The sequence below is a fragment of the Dermacentor variabilis genome, chromosome 9, assembly GCF_050947875.1.
Source record: "Dermacentor variabilis isolate Ectoservices chromosome 9, ASM5094787v1, whole genome shotgun sequence".
Lineage (NCBI taxonomy): Eukaryota > Metazoa > Arthropoda > Arachnida > Ixodida > Ixodidae > Dermacentor > Dermacentor variabilis.
The window spans coordinates 139,864,524-139,877,691 of record NC_134576.1 but is presented as its reverse complement, the minus strand read 5'-3'; the positions used below and the strand labels follow the sequence as shown (position 1 = coordinate 139,877,691).

Here is a 13,168-nt window from a genome sequence, read left to right as displayed (position 1 = left end):
TTGATTTGCCATCACATTAGTCGATCTCGTCCCATCACGCTGCTGCCTAACATGAGTGCGGATGCCGCAATGCCGGCTAATGAGATAAAATACTTGCATGATACTAGTTTTAAGAGCGCCTATCCTGTCTGCTTCGTTTCTTCTCGCCTGTATTTCCGCTCAACGACACTAAATGATGCACCAACTAGTCCAACAGTATACGCTCCTAGTTTGATGAGTACGTGTCCCTGCTCATTGATAATATAACCCAAAGCCTTTTCCTATTGTGCTTGTGTGTCAATGCAGTAACTTGGGCTTCACCTAACGCTCACTTGCTTACTGGGGTGCATGCTTTACAGTAGAAGAAATAAGCCATGCGACCGTCATTTCTTCATTACGTAGTTCCACCTGCCTTTTACTTCGAAGCTATTTATGCCGGCCCTGTGCCGTCGTTCTCGGAGTTCGCTAAAACTATCATCAGCAACGGCTCGAGCACCGTCGTCTTCTTCCACTGCTGGCACCGTTGCCACTCGTCATTTTAGCGTTCAATTTCACTTCTGTCGTCGCAATGAGGAGGCTGCGTTTACGGGGGTATGAACCATTCAGTGCCTTACGTGACGGACATATTTAATTTTAAAGCAATTTAATTTTGAAGAATCGCAAGCGGCAATGGCGGGTGGATGCTGCCACTCACGCCACCGAGCAAACTAGCGACATCGAACGGAAGCGACAACGGTGGACTGCGGGCATACAGTTACTGACGTCGTTCTCTCCGTCGCAGCTGAACGTGTGTGTAATCTCATTAAGAAACACAAAAACGTCAATCGTCAAACCAATCCGACCAATCGTCAAAATCATTGCAGTACCCTCATCTCCAATGGAGGGCCTTGCGCGCAATATACGGAGCTTTAAATTAGTGGTTGCGCGCATTTCATCCCGGCTACAGCTATGGGAAGACCACGAGTAGGGAGTACTTCTGAGGAAGGAGCTGCCTACCGCAAAAGCAAAAATAAGGGGAAAGGGTGGTGAAAGAAGAGAAAGAAGAAGTAGTTTAATGATTGGAAAATGTAGAGAGGTCGGTCGGAAAATGGAGCATCTGGCCTGCTACTCTACGTAAGGGAAGGGGAAGAGGGTAAGAAAAAGGCTCACAATGGGGGATGATAATACAGATTTACAATATAGACAACTTGTGAAGTTTGAATTGCATGGTGTAACACTCGGTGTAACCAACACACCTTCGCTGTTTGACCACCTTCATGGACTGGAACGGCCTGTGATTTTTTAAAGTTCGTCAGAGTTTAAAAGTTCAAAGAGGATTCCATTGAAGTTAATTTTGTTTTAATGAGTTAGCATTCTTACACACACACACACACACACACACACACACACACACACACACACACACACACACACACACACACACACACACACACACACGCACACGCACACGCACACACACGCACGCACGCACTCACGCACGCACGCAGACAGACAGACAGACAGACAGACAGACAGACAGACAGACAGACAGACAGACAGACAGACAGACAGACAGACAGACAGACAGACAGACAGCAGACAGACAGACGGACAGACACGCATGCGCAGACGCATACACAGATTAGGTAAGGGAGCCGAAACGTACGGTTTTCTTGGTTTCGGTGTCCACTTCTTTTACCATAACGAAAGAAAGTATGGGGCAAATTACTTTTTTTATAGATCGGAATGCAAAAATGATAAAGAGAAATGAAAATGAACGAAAATACAACTTTCCGCAGGTAGGATCCGAACCCATGCCTTCTCATTACATGTGCGACATTTAGCTACAGCGGCACCATCTTACAGTCAGATTTCGTTGGTATTCTAGGTGGTTTGCCGAACGGAATCGGACCCGCGTCACACCGGTTCCTCAAGCACAGCACGCAAGCTTTAGCGCTGCCACACGAACACTCGCGAGCAGCGAGGGATTATTTCTCTGAGTTAGCTTGCACCAGCGCTCCACACATTTTGGAGGTCACGCGAAAAGAACGGCACTTCTTTCGGACTCCGCGGACGCGCCGCTAGATGGCGCGGTGCGTCCAGATGGAAGCTCCAGAGAGGATCTCTGCTCCAGTACTCGCCTCGTACACGACGTGCTTCTGTGGTGTCAATGTGGCGTGTCGCTAAATGGGTTGAACGCCAACTTCACTAACGTCGGCACTCCTCCTGAGATGGTTTCTGCCTGAATTTTTGTGCTTTGTTTTGTCTGTCTTTGCGTGCCTGCCTTTTAGTAGCATGAATCTTTAATAACTTGCTGCACTTTCGGTCGTCCTGAGGACGGCTACTCTGTGAATTGCCGCAGAATCACTTTCTCTGAGTTTCTTCGCGTGTCGCGTGGAAATTTTTTGGCAAACTGCTCTACTTTATGGGCTATTCCTGCATGTCTGCAGAAAGCGAATGACCAGCCCTAACTTCTCTTTTGTAAGTGAGGAAGTCTCTGTGCCATTGAGATTCTGAAGAAGTGTCTTGGAAAATCATAAAACCCGTGACGTAAAACGGATTCAATGATCCTTGGCAGAGGAGGTAGGTGTTACTTAAGGCGCTGTGGGCCTTTTACAACTTTTGACCGTGTTTAGGTCAGTTGCTGCAAAGGTGTGATTTCCTGTGAAAACTCGAGCATCAGCTTAAGATTGCGTTGGTGAAAAATTCAGCGATTTAACGTATTCAGTGTTAGTAACGATACATGTATTAAGGCGTACATTGATCTATGTTTTCTTTATTCTGCCTGTGTGTCTCTCACTTGAGTGTCAATATTACTTTCTGCTATTCTGAAAATCCCACCGTGTTCGGCAAAATGAAAAAAAAAACAACATGTTTTCTATGTTGACATAATAAAATAGAGTGGCATTGAGTGATACAATGAAGCAAAAGTGATAAATTTCGAGACAAAGTTTCAGTTTGAATACTCAATTATCATTCATCCTTATCAAAATAAAAAGAGAGAAAATATTAAGCAGCTGCAATCCAGAATTCTAGAATGAGAAGCATGTGTATTATACATGATTAACCCAAGCAGGCTAGGTGTCTATTTGTCACGGGGTGCCAATGAATCATCATCATTATCATCGTCGTTGTCGGCGGCGGCGTAGACGGCGGCAGTAGCCGCTGCTGCTGCTGCTGTTGCGGTTGTTGTTGTTGTCTCGTGATCCCGTTTATAGAGGTGTCTGCAGAGTGTCCCAAACAGACAGAATTATTCTTTCTACTCATTAAGTACATCGCTTATCGATTTTCAGTGCGCACGATTTTTGTACTTTAGGACAGTTATAAGTTCAGATGATAACCAGTGGGTATATTTAGAGCGTTTTGGGTCTGTGCTGGGGAGTGTACTTGCGCCTACTGCTGGAAACAAGCTCCGTACATTTAGCTACTTGGTCATCAGCATTAGTTTTGTCTGTAACCAGTGACCAATATGTAGCGGACGAGAAAGCGTAAGCCAACAGAATAACCGCGTTTGAAAGCAAAGCGAGAGTGTTCATTTATGTCACGGGAAGAGCTGTGTCTCAGGGCTGAGACAGAGGCAGTTAACTTTAAAGACGAGTGAAACTTGTCGGAACGCACAAGGGAAGTGTCAAAATGGGAGACATATGTAAGTTGAGCGTTCGACAGACAAAGGTCTAAGTCATTAGCACACGAATTGGCGATCAAGTTAGGCTGCTGAAGAGAACAGAAGGACAGAAAGTCTAACAACAGACTGCATTTATTCTCTATGGGACGATGGTAATGATAATATATTTGAAATATATTTCAGGTGTATTAAAATCATCAAGTAGGATTATTATGTCCTTACTATGGGAAATTATTGCACCTACAATGGACGAGATGACCTTATCAAACAAGACAGAGCAAATATTCGGTGGTACATAGAAAGTTCCAATTAACAATATTTCACAGCGCGCTATGCTAACTTCTAGCCAAATCGGCTCCTGTACACTTGCTATGTCATTGCGTCGAACAGATCTTAGTGTGTCAACAGCAATTAGTACGCCACCACCTTTCTGTTTAGACCCACTGATGTCCCGGTCACTGCGGAAGACGTTATAGAACGGCTACAATCAATCAATCAATCAATCAATCAATCAATCAATCAATCAATCAATCAATCAATCAATCAATCAATCAATCAATCAATCAATCAATCAATCAATCAATCAATCAATCAATCAATCAATTTTTTATTATTACATAAAAATGAATAAATTGTAATATGTGCTGTAAAGTAATTAATTAAGAAGTTACTGAATGTGTGTTTTGATTTCTCGTGCTGCAGGTTGTGTCCACCTCTTTGAATATTCCAGCTCTAGGAAATGAATTATGCTATCTGCCACAGGTAAGTGTTTAAAAATGCTGTGACACCTTAAATTTACCACCCGGTTTATAGTGTAGAAGTCGTGGTACTTTAATGGCTGAGGCATACGTTCATGTGTGCTGAACAACGGCGGTGGTTAATCAGTGGGCCTATATGTCAAGACTGAGGGACGCGTAGCATTTTTTGATGGACCGCTCCCACATAAGTCTATCATATACATTTGTACATTGAGAACTTTCTATAAGATTACAGCGCAGACTCTAAGGTTTAGGTAAACTACTTTCGCTGAAAAATACTTTGTCGTATGGTGCCAAATGTTGCCAGGGCAGGACGTTCGTAGCTTTCGATTCAGTCGCCTCTATGTGCAGTATAATGTATAATGGAGACAATCAATCAAGAAAATAAAATTAGCTTGCTAAGATGAAGCTCGCATATCTCAACCGATCTCACCGCAGCGACTGCGCATGCGCATACCGACGTGCTTACAAATGAAGGTGAATCTCGCAGCGTTGCCAAATTACAGCCGATAGGTTCTTCGCAGTATATGCCGAGCTCGCGGGAAGATCTTCGTTAATTACGGCCGACTCTTGCAGGCAAAAGCTATCTCCGCGATTCTTTACTGCTCTGTGGGAGTTACGATTCAAGTAATCTTAGCTGAGCTGCTCGCCAGGGAATAACTTGGCCCAAATGCTGTTCTTATCCGATGCAACTACTTCGCTTGCTTCGCTAATTGGAGTTGCGCATTTCTCTCCGAAGAGAGTTCCGTATTTAATCGCCTGCAGATTGGCAGGATAAGAAAAACAATTTGGAGAGACAGAAATGTGGGCCCCAGAACGAACACGCATTCAAGAACGACCTAGCAAACAAATACAAGGAATCATCCGGGGTGATAGTGAACTAGAAAACGTTTAATAATATGTCTTGCGCTTTATAGATCTTGCGGGCAGAATTGTCTAGACGAGAGCTTTTGAATATTAACCTTTGTTGGCGTCTGTCCTGTTTCCTCATGGAAAAAAACAACAAAAACTTTTTTTGCGCAATTGAAAGACAGTTCATTTCGTTATAGCTCGCCTTCCTCATTTTTAAAGCTTTCTTTGCCTGCCATCCCATGGTATTGGCTGGATAGGTCAGTCGGTCGTTCGGTATGTCGGTCGCTGGTCGAGTTCTGCCCGAGTAGATTCCCTCTCGCTCATAAAGGAAAAGCGTGTACAGCGTTGGAATTCAAACTCGCAGCAGGGGATCGGCGACGAAGTGGCCGGCACATTTCAAATAAATAAGAAATTAAAGAATGCAAGCCTCTGTAAGGGTTGCGGCATTGCGGAGCACGTGCAAGTTTCCTTGACTCGAAGGACGCTGTAATGAAATGAGCAGATTTGTAGCATTTTATTAACCACTTCACGAAAGCTTCGCATAACATAGATTTCAATATGTGCGTTGGATCTGTATAATCATTTTAATCTTGAATGAAAGAAAATATTATTAGGAAAATTTTATCCCTGTATTAAATTTAATTGTCAGATTGTGCTTTATGTAGCGGACGCATTAGTGCACTTGATTGAAATTTCGATGAGATATACACCGTTCCCTGCCACGCGAAGCGAATAACAGGTTTTAATGACACCCCTCGAGAGAATGCCAACAATTCCGTTTGAACTTTCCTGTTCACGTACTGTACATTTTTTTACTGTTTGTATATCGCACTTACGATGACCGGCTCTTAGTACACGACAGAGCATTCGAAGACTCATCGCGGCGCGTTTCTGAGCGCGCGCTGGTTCAAGAGAGGTTTCACAATCCCGGCCTCGTAACAATAGTCCCGGAACGAGGGTGTGTAGCGATTGCGACATCGCCGTGGTTTGTTTAGCCTCCGAACTCGCTGTGACATGCTAAAGTTTAGCCGAAGAGGTTGCGTGCGTAGCGTAGTCCACGGAAATAGCTCGCATACATTCGCTCAGTTGTTTCAGCTTAATTGTCCTGTTTCGTTTATTATAAGTGTTCATGTTCTCAGCTAACCACAAAAACGAGAGGAAAAAATTTAAGAAACGGTGGTCAGGGGTGCGTATAATCTTGAACCCATCATGGTAGTCCGGTAGCTGTGGTGTTGCACTGCTGAGCTCGAAGTCGTGGGTTCGATCCCGACTCTGGAAGCACCATTAGGTGGGGATGAGATGCAGGAACGCCCACGTACTTTAATTTAAGTGTACGTTCAAGAACACCAGTTGGTCAACATTATTTCCGAGTCCCTCACCGTAAAGTGGATCAGAATAAGATCGTGGTATTAGCAGTTAGTATCCTAGAATTTAATTTCTTTTTGCACATCCGGAAAAAAATTCTGCTTCACACATATTCCAACATGCACCTTAGATGTGCGCCATATATTAAATATCATGAACGCTTTACCGCATTACGGAATATTGTTTCTTAGTTATTATGCATAGACAGTAAGAGCAAGGCTAACTAACCCTTTTAGGTGCTGTGTACACAAGTGCGTACGCCAAGCTTGTGTACAAGCAGCATATTTGTACACGTTCCAGAAAAGAAGTAACCAATTACAATTACAAATAATTATTTCGAGAATGTAACTTATTACTGTTACGAATTACTGCCCCATGAAAGTAATCGAAGAATTATTCAATAGTCATCGATTACATCTATACTATTTTTCTTCGAACTTTTACTAACGTTGCATATATGCAATAAACAGAACGTGCTGATGACGGAACACTTACATTTAAATTTCACTGGAGGGGCTACAAAGTGTCGTTTAGCAGCGAGACCGTAAGCGCGCATCTGTTTCATGCTAAAATTTGTTCACTGGACGCAGTAGTTTCAATGTTGCTTCGCACTTAATTTTTGCACAAGTATACTTCGTAGATAAGCATCGTGCAGGTACCACAAGCGTGTAAACGAATCAGTGAAAATTTACTTGGCCAAATAGCGCAATATGGTTGCTTAGTGGGCGTACTTGGAAATACGGGCGGATGTTATAGTATGAGATTTAGAGCGCTTTGTTCATGACGACATCACGGAGATCCAAGAAGTATCGTTATTGAGAAGCCATCGCTGGGAGATTAGTGTGCAGAATGAGGCAGAGGTACAGAAGAGAAGGAGAGAGCATTGGATGATGATTATATGTTACTCGAAAGTTGATTGCAGGCCACATAAAGTTGTCTTTTTGACATTGTCTAGCAATTCATGCTTCATACAATTTCAAGGTATGGTAAAAACGGGGTAGAATTAACAAACATTTTTTCGTTGCATTTTTGCAAATTTAGCGGTTTTCTTGCTGACTATAATATTTTGTGGAGCTTAGCGGAAGCAAATGCTTTCTCACAGGTAGTGGTTGGTACTGTGACTTCGACTGGAAGCATGGGCTTGTTGGGGATCCATTGGAAAAAGGACACGGTGCAAAAAAGACGCGGAAACGAAAGAGCGACATGCTATGTGCGTGTCACTCTCTCTTGTCTTCCGGTACTGTGGTCGGTGGTATTCTGTTAGCTTCAGTTCAGAAGTAGGACAATTTGCGAAGTTTTGATTTTTACTGGCACTCCATATGTATGAAGCAGGTCGTTAACGTAGCAATTTTTTAAGTCAGGAAGGATAATTATAAACGTAATCGTGAAACTATACCTAACATGTAACTACTTCCTCTAACGCAGTATATGTCCATGCACTCAATACAAAGTCCTGCAGAAGCTTGCATAATACGTAATATACACGTTATGAACACTTTCAAGGGCAGGCAAAATTATAAAGTAGGAACTCACCCAAATGAAATACTGGCAAAAGTCGAGAAGAAATAATAAAAAAGAAAAAGAAAGAAAAAGAAACAGTTTTCATCTTGCGCTTAAAACTGATAGCTGGAAGCACCAAATGCCTATATGATGAGAGAAATCGCCCATTCGTGAAAATAACATTTCGTAATAGAAATTTATGAAACATATCAGCAGTTCTAGGCACCCAAGAAACAACGCTTACTGGTAACTATTATATCTCACTTTTATTGATTTTTGTTCTAAGACAAAGCTAACTTTCTTCCAGCGCTATATTGTTCAATTGAGGCCGGCGCAAATTTTTTTATGTTGACTATATTTTTGTTAAAAGAGTGAAGCTACAGCTTTCTAATTGAAATTATCCGAGATTCAAGCGATAGGTCTTCGTGATTCTTGAAAGATCGACTTTCCAGTTTTCCAATTTTACTTCGTAAACCCTTGTTTGAAATATAACGGCCAGCGAAGTTGACCCTCTAGCGCTGAGGAATGCATGATCACGTACAGAGTTTAAACGTAGCGGTTGAAATATAGCTGCCGCCGTGACGCGGCTGCGAATGCACCGACGTTAATATGAAGCCGGCTGCTCTTGCAGGAAAGGCACGCGGTCAAGACGCTCTCCTTGCAGCGTTTGAAGAAAACGGATAAGCACACCAACTAAATGTGTCTTCAATGTTTTGGCATAGATTCAAGAGCGGTCTCAACCACTCCGCGTTGAAGCACAATTTCTCAGATAACAGCGAATACCTCATCAATCAGAGCAAAATCTACCACTCCATGGCCTTGTCCACTATACGATTCGTTCTCAAAAAGTCTGAAGAATAGAAGAGCTTTTTTGATTTGTTGCTGCTTTGAAGTCGTCGTATTAAGATTTAGGATTAAAAGAGGCAGGGAAGCATGCTTACTCTTAACAATTCGTTTCTTTTGTGTTCTTTCTTTTTGTCAGGATACTCAAATTACGCTCCGTTAACTTCGAAACCAACCAAGTTACGCTTTAGTACCTGGCGTATTATATCTAGACTGCTTTCTTGAGCAAGATACGGATTCGCTCAGCCGTTGCACAGAGAGCGGAATCGTGGTGCAGTCAGTGTTAGGAGGAAAAGTTTACGGTTGAAAGACCTGTGTAAAGGAGAGTTCCATTGCCTCAGCCGGGCGAATTACCTCTATGCACAACACCGAAAGTGGACTAACCATTGTCAAATAAAAGGCTGCGATGCACACTGTCATCCAGTCGGTTTAGGGTCTTAGGGACACGTTTAGTTACCCAAAATTTGTTTATTTATTTTGTGGGCATTCGTGGAAGTACCTGCTCTTCGCACGAGACGCATAGACATTTTCATATCCTATTCTTTTGCTAGAAATGGAGCCGCAGACTCTGCCATGACAGATCCTCTTTAAACGTCATGATGGATGCCGCGAGGTTTCGTACGCAGGGATTTCCGGGCTAGGGGTGGGTGACGATCTTGGCAACGGAATATAGGAAACGATTTGAATTAACTATATACCTTTGTCTTTGATTTCATTGTCACAAACATAACTATATACATCGCGTCAGGTTTCCTTTCACAATACATCGCTGATTTCAACGTGAGTTCTTGATCTGTAGCCACTGTGGATATCTTCGTAGTTAAAAATAGAGCCGTTCTGCTTGCACTGATACGTCCTGCTCGTAGTATCTCATGACGTAGCCCATCCCTACTCTTTCATAATTGTTACGGCAACTCTGATGAAGAGTGTTGATTCATGGTGTTCTACTTCCCATAGCAACACTGGCTATGAGAGGTTGCCGTAAGGGTGGGCTGAGGAATGATTTTGACCCACTGAAATTTCTCAACGTGCACCGAAATCTACGCAAGCCAGTATTCTTCCATTTACCCCTCATCAAAATGCGGCCGCTATGGTCAGGATTTGGACCCGCGACTCGTGCTCAGCAGAGAAGGACGATGTAGTCACTGAGCTGCCACGGCGGGTCAACATTATCAACAAGATTACTTCAAAAATAATCGCTGTTTATCATCCCTGCCCGTAGGAAGGCAGGGGGTAAACATGACTGTGCACGGTCAGATACCCTGCACTGCGGAAAAGGAAAAATGGGAAGAAAAGAGGAAGAGAAATAGAGAAAGTCCAGTGTTAAATTCGTCGACGCAGTGACAGTCTTTTGGTATGTATCACAGACAGTCGCTCAGTCCTGTAGCTTTCAGAAACAGCAGCAATGCTATTGTGGCCTTCTGCAGCTGTGTTATCTGAGACCATTTTCCCATGATCAGGTTCAACGATGAAGGTCTTCCTTCTAACCGGTTTCAGGCTAGACGGAAGATCAGACCTTTCATATTGAAAAAGAGAGGCTGTTGCACTGAAGGAGTTCTATAGTTTCTTCGCCACTAGAAGTACTGCATTCATCGTTATTGGTGATTCCAATCGAGAATAAATGTGCATTTGTGAATACAACGTCCAGGCATAAGTGGCACAGTACTGTTTCTTCAAATCCGCTAAGACCAGGTAATTGGCGCATTTGTATAGAGCGGTCGAGTGAGTGCAACCGATGGTGAGTGCAGGGGGGTCTGTGCTACTTCTGCAAAGCCAAATCGCATGCTAGCTTGCTTAGGTGCTGGGATGCGTTAGTATTTCTTCCTTTATATTCTTTTTTACCAGCTTCATCAGCGAGGTCGTTGAATACTGGCCAGACGCAGGATGCGATCTAGCGGATAGTAATGACACGTCTATGCTACCACGCACCCCAGATGCTCCCATATGCCCACCCCGCCTCCACTTACACTGTCCTCTGTATTTCTGTCATAAACATTAACCTCTCCGCACGGGAAGTGATGGGCAAAAAAGTAAGGAAAAATATCATGGCACCCAAAGATAATAAGGGTCACGTGAATGAAGGCATTTAAAAGATCTTCAGTTGAGCCAGTGTACTGAAAGATGGAAATGGGTAATCTAACACTTTATGTTGCTTTCAAGAAGAAGTTTTAGCTCGGGTGCTCCTATCCAAATACATGTAAAAGCAAAATTCGTTTTTCCCAGCAACCATTGCGCCGAATTTGATGACGTATGTTGCAGTTTAAAGGAATACTTAAAAACTAGTAACTGTTGGTTTCGAATTTTTTATTCAGTGCGTGAATTCTTTAATAAATATTGGAAAAAATTGAAAATTTTCAGAAAACGAAACTATCAAGTTTACCTCTCTGTAACTCAGCAATGAAAAATGATATCACAATTGTGTGAATTGCATCTAATAGTACATCTAAAGCGGACAAACTTGATATGTTCCACGTGAATCTCAAAAAATTATTTATATGAAAATACAGCTTTTGGAAAACCCTTCTACACAACGTAATGAACTTACGTACAATATAAATTGGGATGTCGAATTTGTCCGCTTTGATGATCTAATGGATGCCGTTTACAAAACCGCGATGTCTGTTCTTAATGCCGAGCAATTAATTTTTTAACTTCGTGCTTCGATTTTTTTCACACTTCCGAATTTTTTGAAAGTTTGTTTAACAAAATTCAGGTCCTAAGTCGAAATTCCGCTTACAACAGTGACTCAAATTGAACTTTCTCAATTTCATTGAGAAAGTTCCAGGGGTTAGCTCAGGCAAGCGCCTCCAGGGGTTAGCTCAGAAAAGCGTTTCTGCGTTTTACATGTATTCGAATAAGCCGCGTCGGAGTTGGGCCCGAGCTAAAGCTTCCTCGTAAAGACTAGTTATAGGGTCTGATATTCTTGCTAGCTGCGGTGGGTTTCGAGGCCCGATGGTTGTTAACTTTTCTAAGCAAACGAATGTTTTCGTACCTGTGAGTTGGCAATTCTGGCGAAACTTCTTGTGCTATTTTGAGCGCACCTTAATTATCACATCGATGTTCTTAATTATAACATCTAGATTATTTGTTGCATTCCGCCTAATACATAATTACCCTTAATTAATTAATTTCTCGAATTTTGCAGTTAGATAAAAGGTGTCAACGTGAAAATTGTAGAGCAACGTGAAAACCCCCCGATACAGCTTTCTGTTGCTCTATAGGTTCTACATAATGTTTTTTTCGATCGTGAAAGATGACCTCGAAAACACGCAAAGTGCATCGAGCGGCCAGTTGCGCATCAATGTTGCGTGTATTCGCGGGCTTCTTTCGCGCTCGGAAAAACGCTTTTATGTAGCAAGTATTGAGCAAGAGAAAGCTGTATCGGGCGTTTTTCATGTTGTTCTACAATTTCCTCATTGTCACTTTTTACCTAACTATAATATTTGAGAAGTTCAATAATTAGGACTAATTATGGGATTAGGTGGAATGCAAAAACAATAATAATCTGCGTGCCTCTATGTGACGCCAAACAACATTACTCTGGTTCTGTCCAGCTACGAGGCATTTGCATATTTTTGAATTTGGTGCACGATAGTTGGGACACCTTGTATGTATCTTCTAGGTGAACAGGATATTATGTGCATGCTTTAGTTATGTTCTGTTCTACGGTACCTTTTATGTATACGTTACATATGCAAGAGTCGGAGAGGTTAAAGCACCGTACCGGCAAAGCACAAACACCCCATCGGACAGCGAATAGCTGACGCCGCATTCTTACGCTAATATACCGCTTTCATCGCGTCAGTAAAGAAAGAGGCCGACTGTGCGAGTGATGCGATATTCAGATAATCATGGAAGCATCGAGAGAAGCTGCGCACCACGATGAGCGCCGTGAAGCTGCTCTACGGGACGTTGCGGAGCGACTAGCTTCAGCGCCGGAGCCTGAACGTCTACCAATTTGTAGCACGCTGTGGGAGTGTCGCTGCATTCTCACTTGCAGCGACGAAGCACGACAGCGTTGCCTGCTTTCTTTATTGACACATGCACTATTTCTTTTCATCAACTTTTTTTTTGCTGTGGCCTTGACAGGCTCTATTAACTTGGCGGATGCAGACTTCAATAACATTACCGTTCGAATAGCCGAATGAGTTTCAGCACCAATCTCGTGCCATATTATTTTACCGTACTTTCTGCTAACACGCAGCACGAATGATAGTTCTACCTTTGCCCGCCGCGAAGGACTTTCAGTAGGGAACTGAATCCGCGT

General features: G+C 42.8%; 1 protein-coding gene across 1 annotated transcript in view; it reads left to right on the top strand.

Annotated features, from left to right (window-relative positions):
• LOC142558212 (trissin receptor-like) overlaps nucleotides 1–13,168 on the top strand; it is a 116,175-nt gene that overhangs the window by 25,782 nt on the left and 77,225 nt on the right. Inside the window, exon 2 of the mRNA XM_075670370.1 lies at nucleotides 4,286–4,345. Within this exon, the coding sequence (XP_075526485.1) occupies nucleotides 4,330–4,345 (16 nt within the window). The 5' untranslated portion in view covers nucleotides 4,286–4,329. The remainder of the gene's footprint in view (nucleotides 1–4,285; nucleotides 4,346–13,168) is intronic.